Source organism: Nesoenas mayeri (assembly GCF_963082525.1).
Source record: "Nesoenas mayeri genome assembly, chromosome: 18".
Lineage (NCBI taxonomy): Eukaryota > Metazoa > Chordata > Aves > Columbiformes > Columbidae > Nesoenas > Nesoenas mayeri.
The window spans coordinates 8,506,348-8,520,425 of NC_137566.1; the positions used below are offsets into that span (position 1 = coordinate 8,506,348).

General features: G+C 60.6%; 1 protein-coding gene across 1 annotated transcript; it reads right to left on the reverse strand.

Annotated features, from left to right (window-relative positions):
• Positions 1 to 396: 396 nt before the first annotated feature.
• FIBCD1 (fibrinogen C domain containing 1) lies at positions 397 to 13,775 on the reverse strand (the record flags this gene model as incomplete). Its single annotated transcript, XM_080355886.1, has 7 exons — positions 397 to 656; positions 954 to 1,133; positions 1,436 to 1,532; positions 6,635 to 6,771; positions 7,539 to 7,698; positions 8,662 to 9,138; positions 13,704 to 13,775. 7 exons carry the CDS (start codon positions 13,773 to 13,775, stop codon positions 397 to 399), a joined length of 1,383 nt encoding a protein of 460 aa, XP_080212012.1.
• Between the last annotated feature and the right edge of the window lie 303 nt (positions 13,776 to 14,078).

A 14,078-nucleotide genomic window follows, 5' to 3' on the forward strand; every position in this document is an offset into this window, starting at 1 on the left:
TCACCAGCTCAGCTGGGCCACTGCCAGGTACCTGTGCCTGAAGCGGAGATGATGGAGGTGCCCAGCCTGCTGCATCCTCCCCTTCCTCACCCCACCCTACTGAGCTCCCCAAATCCCACTGCCCTCTCTGCCGCAGCCCCAAGCACCGGCTGTGGGTCACGTTCCAGCCAGGAGACCCGTTTTGGCTGCAGGGGAGCCATGGAAGTAGGAAACATAAGTCTGGTGATGTCTGTGGGTGGCCAGGAGCTAAAGCCACCCTGCCTGGGAGCAGGTGCTCCCCAGGGACCCCTGGAAGATAGGTCGGCCCTTGGGGAGGACGGCAGCTGGGGCAATGGGGCTGTGGGGCGGTTGGGAAGGACAAGGGGCTGGGCACTGCGGGGGGCTCATGCCATCCAGCTAATTCTCCTCCCGGACAGGCCGGATCTTCATCTCGGTGAACTTGAGCGAGTACTGCCAGCCGGTCCAGGAGGACCACTCGATGCCGTCGGCGTAGGAGCTGTGGTGGCCCTTGAGGTACTGCCCGTTGAGGTTGGAGGTGTGGCAGTTGCGGTACCACCAGGCGCCGTGGTAGAATGCCGCGCAGTTGTTCTCTGAGTGGTCGTTGTCCAAGTCCTTGGTAGTGAACTTCATCCCATTGTGCTTCAGGAAAGAGTCGCCTGCCACGGTAGGGGGAAAAAGAGCCATGATGGGCCCTTGCTGTCCCACATCCTGCCCTCGGGCTGTGTTCCACGCCCTGGGCACCCCAATGAGGTTCATTTGGTGATTTACATGGCACTTGGGGTCACCCACCCTGCAAACACCCAACCGCAGCCCATCTCCTGCTGGTTGCAGGGATGCAGCTGGTACTGTACCAGCGCCAGAGGAGATGGTTGATGCCCCAGCAAGAGGGTTTGATGATTGTGGGTCCCCCTGCCCCAAAGGACCATGGATGTCCCCCCATCCTGCTGTGCTACCTGCTGTCCCCGAGTAGTCAGCGATGGAGATGGGGTACCCGTCCTCCTCGGGGTCAACGGAGAAGAGCCCCACGCCGAAGCTGCCATAGTGGGCAAAGGCAGTTCCGTTGTCAAAGTCCTCCAGGTCGATGCGGAGCTCATAGCTGCCCTGAACTGTCAGCACATGGATCCGCTTCAGCCCTGCGGCGGAGGGACGGGTGAGTGCGGGGGCCCCGGCTGGGACAGGGTGGCTGGGGGGCCCTGGGGAGGGGTGCGGGGTGGGATGGGGAGCGGTTCCCACTCTCCAGCCCTCACTCTGCTGTTGCTGCACGGCCAAGGGCATCTGCTCAGCTCACGGGCAAACAGCCCCATTGCTTCCCTGCACAGCCAGGGCTATCACTGCCAGGTGTGAGTGCTGGCCAAGGGGGTCGCGGTGTCCCTGGAGCTCCCTCACCCCACCCTGGGTTTTCCCATCTTGCCCAGGAGCAGCCAGCCCCACACACCTAACCAGTGCTCCCCCGTCAGCTTCCCGAAGCCGTCCCGGTAAGCTTCCCAGCCACGGAAAAAGTTGACGGAGCCGTCCTCCCGCCGCTGGAACACCTGGGGAGACATGAGGGGCATCAGTCGTGGGGCTGCCTCGAGCATCCTGAGCAGTCCCCTTGCTCCCCATCCCTCCCTGCTGCCGCCTTATTAAATGCAGGTGGCAATTAAACCCTTTAAACTCAGTAATTACATGAGGACACTGGTGAGCAGGTCCCCGGGGAAATGCTGGATCATTATCCGCGAGCTCCCAGGGACAAGTGAGTGGGTTCAGATAAAATGCTTCACTGGATCCTCCACCTGGAAACAGGAGCAAAACTTGGGGAAAACCACAGCGTATTCTTGTAAGAAGGCAGCTGGTGCCCTGGGAGGGGTGGGCAACCCGCACTCCGATTGAAATGGCTGGGGCTCTGCCATCGCATGTGGTATGGACAGACAGACAGACAGTGTGACTTGAGCTCTGTCACCACAGCTCGTGCTGCCCAGGTCAGTCCAAGCCATCCTGCAAACAGTGGGATGCTCAGTGCTGTGTAGAACTGTGCTCTCCCGGGCATCACTCCCATGGCAGCCTCGTTAGTCTCCAAGAGCAATTAACTGAGGGGCACCAAGCACCCCGACTCTTGCAGGGTCCCCATGTCCTGGCCAGATCCAGTGTGGCTTTTCTCCTCAGAGCCTTTCCCTTTACCCTCTCCCATCTGCTCATTGCCATGTCACGCCCTCTGTGTTTCATCGCCTTTTATCCACACTTTTGGGTTTGATTTATTGACAGTGATCCAGAAAATGCTATTCTGCGTCTGACCATTTGAACTTAATTAAGCCTCCAGCCCTGGATTAATTGCATTAAACTTGGCTGAGCCAGCCTGCTCAATTGTCACCGAGCACCACGCTCCTGTGGCCGAGGTTGGGGGCGATGGGGCGCTCGGTGATTTTGGAACAGCTACCCCATGCCAAGGGGCCAGAGCACCCTGTCCTTGGGGCTGGGCTGTGCCCCCAAGCCCATTCATCCCAATTCCAGCATCCCAGGCTCAGGCATCACCATCAAGCCCCTGCGCTGGCCGGGAAGCCACTGTCCTTTGCTCCACTCTGGGAATGTCCCCCCATCCTGCTGCCCTACCTGTCCTGTCTATCTATGTTGGGTTTCATCCCAGCCTGTGGAGGAGACCCAGCTCTTGAACTTCATGCCATTTTGCCCTTCACCAAATGGGCATTTTCGGGGCGGTGAAGGCTCCGGCGCGCTCCTCGGCACGGCAGGGCTCTTATCCTGCTGTACTTACCTTCTAGAATTAGAGCCTTAATTTTTATCCCCGCGTTGAGCACTTGAGAAGCTGCGGCTAAGCCCGTTTAAAGGGGCTTTCTTCAGACTTGCTAGGACGGGGGGGATGGCACGGCTGGACAGGGGCCCGAAGCTGATTTTACCCGGCCAATGTCAGCTCCAGCGCTGCCGCGCGAGGAAGGCGGCACTGATGCTCTGTCTTAATCGGCTTTTACCCACGGTTGTAAATAGGCCAATTGCCTGAGCGGTGTCCAGGGAAGCGTGTGGGGCACGTCTGCATCGGCTGAGCCTCAGCACGGCTCGGCGATCACCCTGGTGCTGGAGGAGCCGTGGTGCCCCATTGCCCCCCAGGCTCAGCCCCAAGGGGATTGAAACTGGGTCAGGAGGGCTAGGGGTGCTGTGAGTCTTGTGTACTCCTGGGTCTCCTGCTCAATCCTCATCATCTCTCATGCACAGTCCCTTCTTGTGCTTCAGGCATGTACCCAGTTCTCCTATGTGCTGATGGGGATGTGGGAGCCTCCTCCTTGCCCCACACTGGGATGCTGGGTGTACTGGGATGCTGGATGTACTGGGATGCTGGGTGCATTGGGATGCTGGGTGCATTGGGATGCTGGGTGTATTGGGATGATGGGTGCATTGGGATGCTGGGTGCACCAGTGACCCGCAGGCTCGCTGCCGTGCTCCCAGCCCTGCCTCACTGCTCTTTTCATCCTCATCAAATATGCATCGCCCCCTCTTAAGCAAAAAGGATTTCCTTCCCTTCTTTAAAGGCAAGGCTGAAATATTTATCTTCCCCGGTCGTGCTGAGCTCATGGGGCAGGGACAGACGCCTGCAAAGGCACCAACCAAGAAAAATGGGTTAAAACCAGAGAAAATCAGGAGTGTCAGCCTGATGCCAGCCCCTAGAGCCGCAGCCTGGCAGACGCTCGGCCATTGCTTCTCTGCCACTGCAGCACTCGAGCTCCTGCGCAGGTTTTTGGCCCCACGGTGTTCTCTGAGCCCTCATCACAGCCAGGAGAGCACCTCTAGGTTCAGCCATGGAGAAGACAAATTCAGAGCTGATCTCCAGGAAGAGCCAGTCCCCTGGGATCCCCTGTGAACACCACAGCGGCAGCGCTGCCCGTCCCAGGGACCCGGCTGCTCCTGCCTGCCCCTGCCAGCAGAAGCATCTCGTCCCCATTAGTGACAATACATAAATCACATCTTTTGGAAACAGCATGCATTTCCCTCAGCTTGTGCCATCCGCTGCCTTTGGCTTATCCCAGCCTGTGTATAAATGCATTGGTGTCTGTTCAAACCCCCCAGGGTGGATGACAAGCAGGCTGGGTGAAGCCACCCCTGTGAGCATCCAGGTGCCCATAAAGTTGGCAGCTGTCACTTAACATCCCCACAGCCCTTGTCCTGCCGGCACAGCTTTTTCTTCCTCATCCTTCGGCTTTCCCACCATTTCCCAATACGTGCTGTACATGGAAAATGACGCTGACGCCGCCGGAGCTGCTGCAGTTCTGTTGCTCACAGAGCCAAGATGCTGATCCCGGGGGCTTTGCCCCGGCCGGGCAGTGATGGAGGCTCAGGGCACCGGGAGCAGCGCAGAGGGTTTGCAAAGACTTTCCAAGACAACAGCACATGAAACAACATTTTCAGGCCTCCTGGGATGCCAAGCCTCTCCTGCCCTCCGTCACCCCATTATTACTTTAATAAAGTGCCGAAGGTGAGTGTCAAAAGGGGAATCAGTGTCAGGCTGGGCAATTACACGGCTGCAGCCTGGCGCTGCCGTGAGGCTCAGCCCAGCCCTGGGGTCCCTGCAATTAAAGCTGATGCTGAGCACAGGATGCGGATGCTCCTCTTGATGCAGGTGGGTGCTGACCCACACCCCAGCCAGCTGTAAACATGGCCCTGCTGCTGGTGGGCAGGACAAGAGAGGGACAAAATGGACTGGGGGGTGTGATGGGGGCTTCCCTCCCACATTGCTTTGTTTTCATGTTGCCCTGCCCTACACGGACACCAATGCTGCTGCCCTCTCTGCTGGGTTTCTGCTTTTAGACTATACAGAATAGGCATCCAACAGCCCCAGAGCTGCAATCACTGCCAGCTGCCCTTGGGACCCTGCTGCTGGCCAGGGGACAGGGTGACACTGCAGATCACACCATGGGGACCCAGTAAGTGACCGCAGATGGGTTTGTCCCCAAGAGAGCATCGGGGCAGCTCTTCCCCCAGTCCCACTCCCCCAGGTCTCCAAGCCGGCCGTGCAGGCTCAGGCTCAGCTCTGCTGCTCCCAAGCTCCCGAGTCAAAATGGATTCAGCTGCTGCCATCACTTCCACCCACCCACCACATGCAAATAAGCCCAAATGTCAGGAGTAATCGCTCTGGAGGAGGAGGGGAAGGAAATAGCCCGGGCTCTTCCTCAGCACGTTACCTGGAGCTGGGGTGACTCCGTGCCCCAAGGAACCCGCCGTGTCACCAGCCCCACAGGAGATGCTGAGACACCCCCTGCACCCTGGGAGACTGGAGGTAGGTTTGGGAGCCTGTGCTGCAGAGCAGCCCTGAGAAATGGGACCCTGGGGCAAGCACCCTGGACCCTGCTCTGGATGTGCCCATCTCCAGAATGCTGGGATTTGGCAACTGGTTTGGCTCCTCTGCCCCAATCGAGGGGGGGGCAAAGCTGTGCCAGCCCTGCTGCTGGAGCCTGTGATGCTTCTGGGTGTAAAATCATTTTCTTCGCCCCCTACCCAGCCCAGCTGGGGCCCCCCCAGCTGCAGCAGCTTTAAATAAGCCTCTGAGTGTGTCGCTAATCACCTTGGGCTGCTCTTCAGGCAGTGCTGGAGCGTGGCTGGGGGAGGCTGTGCCTGGGGTTTGCAAGGCCCTTTCCCACCTTGGGGAGCACAAAGGGTCCTCCCTTTTCCCTCAGTGAGCCCCCCAGGAGCTGGGGTCCCTAGGGCTGCCCTGTGCCTCAGTTTCCCTGCTGGAGCTGCTGGTACTGACCCATGCATGACATGTTGCTCCCGCCCAGGGTGGGCTCTGGGCAGACTGAGGCTGAAGGCTCATGAGCCCCCCGAGGGCAGGGGGGCTAAGCTCCCTCCTGGCACTGCTCAAAGCTGCTTAGGAGAATCAGATCGTGGGGATTTGTTTCCTAGAGCACCCAGCTGGAGGGGCGCTGGCTGCTTGGATCACCCAGCGTGTCCTCAGCGGAGCAGCCACCTGCCCACCCCTCCCAGTGACCCCTGTCCCCTCCTCGGGGACCCCCAAGGGGTGCCCTCCTGGGTAGAGGCTGTTCATACCCACGGTTTTCCTGGAGCAAAGGATGTCCCCACACTTGGGGCTGCCAGTGTCTCCCCGCTCCCTGCCATTATTACTGTAATTACGAAGCTCTTGCAGCCACCATAGCAAAGCGAATCAGACAGGGTGTCCAGGGAGCGAGTGAATCAGTGCGGCACCCAAAGCGCCCCAAGCATCCCTGTGTTAGATGAGGCAAACTACACTGGGTTTGGGGTCTGTCCTGAGCCCCAGCACCATCTCAGGGGGATAGTGAGGACAGGACAAAGCATAGCCCATTCACCCCATGGCACAACTGCAGCCATGCACCCGCACCACCAACAAGGACAAATCCAGCCATAGCATCAGCTCCCCACCTGAAACCCCCCTCCAGCTCCAGCCAAGCTCCCCAGGGCAGGGCCACCAGCACAGGTGACATGGACAAGCCTATTTGCTCGCATCCCCACGGAACTGAGCACCCTGTGCCCAGCCAGGCCCTGTTTGCATTTATCCCCCATCCTAACGACACATCCAAATGCTGACAGTGACATCTCCCACCCCCAGCATCCCAGCACAGGGACAGCCAGTGGCTAGTGGTGGCATCACACAGCGGCCCCCAGCACGGCGCCAGCTCACCGTCCAGCCGCCCCCGTCGGTCGTCATGTCGCAATAGACCTGGAAGCCGGCAGGATAGTGCGTGGGGAAGATGGAGTAAATCCCATCCTCTTGCTGTCCACTCGCATAGATGTCAAAGCAGTCTCGGGGCCGGGAGCCTGCAGCGTGGCATTGGGATGGGGTGGGATGAGAAGAAAGCTGGTTAATTAATGATCTAATTTAATGTCTTGCCATTTCTTTCAGGCTCCCAACCTTGCTGCCAGCTCTAGTCAGCAGCTCAGAGCTGCCTTGCTCTTTCCCTCCTTTCTCCTCGGATTCTCAGGGCGAGCGGTGCCTGGGGGGACACAGCCACCATGGGGAACCCCCCCAGCAGCTGGTAGGGACTGACCCTGTGTCCCTCTGTCACAAGGACAGGCTGGAACCCAGCTGGGGAGGAGGGAGATGATGCTCAGAGGCAGCTGCAGGCAGAGTGTGGGCACGTGCTCAGGGCCCCGGGACAGGCTTATTCAGCTTCATCTTAACCAAATGATGATGAATGTGACTTTATTCCGAGTCCCATGCAGCGCTGCCGTCTGTATCCAAATGGTCGCTTCTTGGTCTGCTTCTGCCCCAGGTACATCTGTGTGGGGAGCAGGTGGGTCTGCAGGGGTGCAAAGTGGTTTTGCTGCTGGCTTTGCAGGCTGGTTTGTGGACAACTGGGGGCTGCACGGTGAGGAACACCCCTTGTGGAACACAACTTCCCATCTCCCCCCTGCCCCATCTCTCCAGTCTCCTTCCCAGCCCCTCCGCTGTATGAAATCCCTTCCCCAGGCTGGTTTCCCCCATCTCAGGTGGTTTTCTCCTTCCCCTATTCTCAGGTAAAGACCTGTGCAGAGCAGCCCCATACACATCCCTCTCCTGCGGACCGACGGGGACACCACCTCACCGTTGGAGCAGCCCCGGGGCCGCGCTCCCCTGGCCGGGGCTCGCTGCAGGTCGGCCTTGAGCCGGGGCCGGGTGCTGCCGCGCTCCTTCTGCAGCGTGTCGAGGACGTCGCTGACCGAGCTCACCAGCCGAGCCATGTTGGTCTGGCTCTCCGAGAGCAGCTGTGGTTGGGGGACACATGGAGGGGACAAGGTTAAAAATGGTTAAACCTCTTCCACACACCCCCCCAGCCCTTTGACCACCCCACTGCAAGGATGCTCTGCCCGCTCCCACAGCTCCCCAAGCCTGTGGGCAGCAACATTCCCTTGCAGGATATGACCTGGTGGGGACCGAGTGGGGACACAAAAGCCACAGCAGATGCCATATGGCATCTCTGGTGCTTTTTGGTCAGCGGTCAGGGTCCAGATAGTGCCTGTTGTCACCAGGGCTGAGCAATCCCCGAAGCTGGGTGCATTGGTGCCGCCACCCTACGGAATAAAGAGCATCGCTGGGCAAGGGGACAGGATCACAGAGGTGGCAGGAATAGCCGTGTCCTGAGACAGCCGCCAGCTCTCTGCCATTCCCTGAGGTGACCCAGGCCAAGCAAGTGACGTGGGGTGGCTGCGGCAGAGCAGCAGGACGGGGAGCAAAGTGAAGGAGCAGGGATTGAACAGCTCCAGCCAGAGCGGGATGAGCACCAGGAGGGACGGGCACGGAGCTGAGCATCCAGCTGTGTCCTGGCTCTTGTACCCAGGTAAGCATTTCAACACAGTTCATCGGCTGGGAACTTTTTGTGACTGTAAATAAGAGGGGGGTGACTGCTGCACTGTGCTAGTCCTTGGCTCTGCTCGGAGCCCGCAAACTGGACCCAGAGCTGGGAGACCCACAACATGGGGGGCTGCACACCCAGTTCACTGGCACTGGGGTGCTTTGGTGGTGAGATGCAGGTAACCGATGAGCTGGAGCTGCAATTGTGTTTCCTACCTTGCCGTTCCCAAGGACCTGCATTAAACCTCAGCTGCTTCTGCTGGAGGTCTCGCCTGGATGCTGTGGGCAGGGGCTACAAGCAGCCATACCCTGGGGACATGGGGACAGGGGCAGTCTGTCCCAAGGAGCACCATGTATCACCCTCAGCCCTGTCTCACCTGGATGAGCCTACCCTGCTCTCCCTGCAGGGTGCTGAGCTCCTGCCCCATGGCGCTGTGCCCCTTCTTCAGCCCCTCACAGTCTGTGCGCAGCTGCACGGCGTGTGTCAGCAGTTTGGCCACCTCATCTGCCACGGTGACCAGCAGAGCCTTCTGCTGGCTCCTGGTGGCCTTGGCCTCGGCATCGTGGTCGGTGACAGCATGCAGGAGGGAGGTCTGCAGCCCCTCCAGGTGCCTAAAGGTGCCCGATGCATCGGGGCAGTTGGGGTCGATGAAGATGTTGATGCGGGAGCTGTCGGCTTTCTCGATGGTGACCAGCGCGTTGGCTTCCTCCGTGTTGGTGCTGATGACGGGGGGTGACTCGGTGACGGGCGTGTGGTAGTGGTTCATGAAGAGGATGGCCCCTGTCACTGTCACCGCCAGGAGAACGGCCACCGAGAGCAGGACGGTGCACAGGATGTACCCGCAGCTCATCCTCTGCGGACAGAGAGATGGACACCGTTGGGACCCATCTGGATGGACCCATCCCGCTCCCCTTCATCCGACAGGTGGGTTCAAACCCTCCCAGGATCTGGGGTGTTCCAGCAACAAGGGAGGTGGTGTTGGACACAGGCGTAGTGGCAGAGGAGGGGATGCGGGGACCTCGGGGAGCCCTGAGGTTCTGCCGTGGATGTGGAGGCCACGGGTGAGCACTCAGCGAGCAAAGCAGCTCAACCCGCCTGGGAGCTGGAGGCATGAAATAATAAAGAGAGGGAATGCGTGGCGGCTGCCTGCTCCTGCTGGCATGTTTTATTTAAGGTGATGATACACGGCTGGAGCAGCCCCGGCTCCTGGGGGGTGTGTGTGGGGGTCCCTGCTGCCTTGGGCACAAATATGGGGAGAAAACTGGAGTCAGTGTCCCCTGGAGCTGAGACCATGGGGAAAGCAAGGAGGCAAGGGAAGGCAGGGGCTGTCCCCAGCAGCAAGGAGAGGCTGCGGGTTGATGTTGGGACCACACAACCCTGACCATTGTGCGGGAGCATCTCCCAGCTGTGTGAGAACCATGTGTACCCATTCCGCTGAGCCCTTGCTGTCTGCTGGAGGGGAGCAGAGCTGCTCCCAAAGCCCTCAGACCTGTTCCGGAGCCTCTTGGTGAGGACAAGTCGCTGTGGGAAAGGTTTCTGACCCCCTCAAGCACCTCCAGCAGCTCCACCATGGCAGGAACCCGTCAGCTCAGCCCACGGGAGCTGCTCTGTGCACACCAAGAGCCTTTTCTCCTTGCAAAGCATGAAGCACCGAGGCCGTCAGCGTGGAGGGAATGAGCTGCCACCTGGCTCCATCAGCCCCTGTTCCCCCCACCGCATCCTCTTCTCATTACACCTGCAGGACAGAGGCTGCGATTTCCCCCTGACCCCCGCCACGGCTGTCACAAAGAATTGCAGGGCTGCCAGAAAAGCTGCAGATTCGGAGAGACAAAGACTACTTTCCCCAGAAACGAGGGGAAAATTGCTGCATCTGCAAAGATTTCCCAGGCCCTGTCCCCTCCTGTGCACATCTATCTGGAGTGACACCTTCCTTCAAGCACCCTTCATTTCATTTATGCTCCTGCAACCATTTGCATTAAGGTGACCCCAGATGCGGCAGCGCTGGCCGAGCAGGGACTGGGGGGCCACAGACACCACCCCCAGCCCTGCGGGGATGCTCTGGGTTTCTCCCCCAGCCAACAGAGCAAGGCTGGAGATGCAAACAGTGCTGGGCTGAATGGGAAGCCATCCTACCGGGATCTGTGTGACAAGGCAGCCTCAGGCTCAGCCTCTCGGTGTGCATTGAAAGGAGATGTCAAAGGCAATAAGGGGAGCTTTTGGCAAGGGTCAAGGAGTTTGCCCCACATTTGTAGATGCGCAGCCCTGGCTCAGAGGCACGAGGAGCACCCAGGAGCAGCAGGATGCTGGTGGATAGAGGTGGGAGATGTCCCCATCGCTGACACCATCACGTGGACACCCAGGACCTGGGCTCAACCTGGCCCCTCAGCACCCTGCAAGCACAGAAGTGACAGGAGGAATGGCAGCTGACCAGAGGCCAACGGCAAGTGGTTTGGGATCTGTAGGGTGAGCAAGGACTGTGCCCCTGCGGCTGTCCCGGCTACCACAGCACCTTCAGCTGCCCAGCTCTGTGCCCTCCCGTCCCGCACGCTGCTGCTCCCCACCACATTGACATCTCCAGCTGGAAACGTGCCTGCTGGGACATGTGGATGTGCTGTAACGACTGAGGGACCTGTCTGAGCATTAAGGGTTTGGGGAGCAGAACTGTGCGTGGCCAATGCTCTGTTTCCTGCAGCCACACAAGTCCCAGTCGGGCTTTAACACACCAAAATCCTGCAGCTCAGCCCGGGAGCTGCATCTCACTGTTTTCCTGCCCTTGAGCCCCAGCATTGCTGCCCTCCTGCCAGGACCTGGAATCAGGGCAGGAACCAAGAGTCGATCCCCTTCACACTCAACTACCTCTGACTGTGACCACCAGATCCTGAGCAGTGGCAGCTTTACGAGTCCCACGGCATTTTGCTGGCAGGTTGTGTTACCTGGCAACACGCAGTGGGGAGAGGAGGCAAATGTTCAGCCAGCGGTATCAGCAATGCTCCAAACTGGGGTTTGGGTCCCCCCCCCCAAGCCCCTCCAGCACAGCACCATGCAGCGCTGCTCCCGGTGCAGGGCCATGAAAACGACACTGCCACAAGCTCCTGCCCCACCATGGCCACAGCTTTAGGGCTTTCTGCTCTCTACTGTGTGGCCTCAGGCTGCTGGTTCTTCTTGCCAAGGCTTTTAGGCAGCCACGGGACATATTTCTGCTAACCATGTGGCAGCTGCCCCGGTTATTCATGTCACCGTGGGGATATCCATTGGAGGTCCCCATGTCTCCAAATCACCCCTTCCTAAGGAGAGGAGAAGCTATGAGGCTGGGAGGTGCTTGGGATAAGTGGAGCTTCACTTGCAAACCTGCCCTGCACCTTGGGCTGTGGTCCCCGCTGCCCCAGTGCCCGTCATCCCCTGCCCAGCATCCCCCAGCTTCCTCAGCCAGCCAGCCAGGGGAGCACACAGGGAAGGATGGGGGCTGGCTTGTCCCTGGAGCAGAGCCGGAGGTGGGCTGGCCCCCCAGGAGCGTGGATGGAGCATGGTGGCGAGAGAGTCTGAGCTCTGCTCTGGGAGATGCTCTTCACGGGGGACATGCCCTTTGTTCCTGCCAGCTCGCCAAGCAAGCTCTGCACTCCAGGATGGTGCACAGCGATCATGAGCAGCCCTGGGTGCTCCCCCCTTGAGCTGAGCCCCCAGCCATGTGCAAACCAGGACCCTGGTTGCTCTTTTGAGGCAGGTGGACACCATGCTTTGCATTGCCCAGGCTCAGCTGCTGGGGACCACCTATTTCCAAAGGAGCCCCAAGGCAGCAAGTGCCAGTCCCTCACCACCCCAAGCCATCGCTCCCTCCAGGGCAGCTAAAGCAGCACATTTTGCATCCCAGCAGCTTGCCCTGTGCTGCTCTGCTGCCCCTGTCCCTCCCTCCCCTCCCAGCCTGTCCAGCTCCGCCGCCGCTCAGATTTGCGCAGGGCTGCAGCCCCCGTCCCTGCTCGCCCTGGGGCTGTACCCCAGCCACCCCCCTGCACCCTGCTGCTCCCTGTGCCTTTCTGCAGCCTAACGCCATACTTTGCTCGCTCCCCGCAGGCACGGAGGCAGATGAACTGAATCCTGCTCCCGTTACCTGCTCTTCTCCGTCATCCAACGCCTGCCTGCTGCCGCTCCTACAGCACGGAGAGATTTGCAGCTCTGGGAGAGGAGAGGGCTGGCAGGCACTCCATGGGTGAGCATGCAGGTGGGCTGGGATGGGTTTGTACTGGAGCTTATGTGAGCTGGGATGGGTTTGTACTGGAGCTTAGGGGAGCTGGGAGCCCAGCATCGTCTGCACAGCAAACTCTGTGCCTCCTTTGCAACCCCCTGCATGAACCACTGGCTTCAGCCTGCGTTGTCCAGCCCCCTACGCCTCTGCCAGGAAGGGGAGAACAGAGTGAGGTGTCTCTCTTGGGGGGGTTTGGGGCCTCCGGTACTGCTTGGGGTGGGCTGCCCCTCTCCAGCGAGGTGAGGGAGCCGTTCGGCATGGATGGGCTGACCGGGGTGAAGAGGCTCAGAGCAGGGTGCGCAGAAGGGAGAAGTCAAGCAGAAGTCCCTTTCCCGCATCGCTGCGGGTGGCAGGGGGACAGGGAAGTGGCAGACCTGGGGGTGAGCATCTCACAGCTGCTTCCCCCATCCTCACCCAGCACCGCAGTGTGGAGGAAGGGGCAGGCACTGCCAGCTCTCCGCTCCTTCCCTGGACTCACAGCCTCTATCGGAGACTTGCTTTCCCCCAGCTCTTCCCAGGCACGCTTGCCCATGCTCCGCACCCCTTTCCTTCCCACCCTGCCTGCACCCAGAGCGCAGGCAGGGCAACCACATGCCCTGGGCACGTAGCCACGCTGGAGGCCAGGCAGCTGCCCGCTGCCTGCCCGCTGGGCTGGAGGAGCTGGCACATGTGCGGCGGCTTGTGCAAACAGGCTCTGGCACGTGCCGGATCCCCCGTGTTGTCACCGCAGGCTCTGCCACCGCTTCACCGCACCCCACCGCAACGCCAGCCTCTTCCCCCCAAAAACCTGGGAGGCTCCTGGAGGTTAAGAGAGGACCAGGCAGCAAGGAGTCCCCGAACCAGGAGGGACGGCACTGACTGCAGCAAGGAGCAGAGATGCCAAATCCCCTGTACAGGGTTATTTAAGCAGTTTAAAACGTGCAGCCGTTCAGCAGAAGCAGCCCCGGAGCATCACCCGCTGCCTGGCAGAGGGGCACCCCCGCCACGGGCTGCAAATAAATAAACTCAATAATTGATGGGGGCGATTGTGGAGGAAGCCCGGGGGACTCCTCACAGGGGGGGGCGCTCACCCAACCGGGCTGCACCGGGAGAAGAGCTCACTGGAGGTCGGTCATGGCGAGGCTTCGGTGGGACCCCCGGGCTGCCCCCTGCTCCCCCCGCCGGCCCCCGCCCCGTACCTGCGATTTCTCCTGCTGCCCGTCCTCAAGTTGCGAGGCTCCTCCCATGGTTTTCCAGCGCTCGTTCCCCATCGCGCCGCCAACTTCCAGCCCAAGTGCCCAGCAGACCCCCCCAGACCCCCCACTCCGGCAGCGCAGCCCCCGGCCCGCCCGCGCTGCCCGGCTTGGCCGCGGCGGGAGGACGGGCGGCGGGAGGACGGGCGGCGGCGGCGGAGGAGGAGAAGGAGGGAGGAAGAGGAGGGAGGACACGGGCACGGACACGGGGGTGGATCTTCTCTCCCCCCGCCCCGCTCCCCCCGCCCTCTCGCCCCTGCCTCGGGGGGCGCTTCCCGCTGCCCCCCCGCGCCGTGCCCGCCTGCCCCCCGGGGCTCCCCC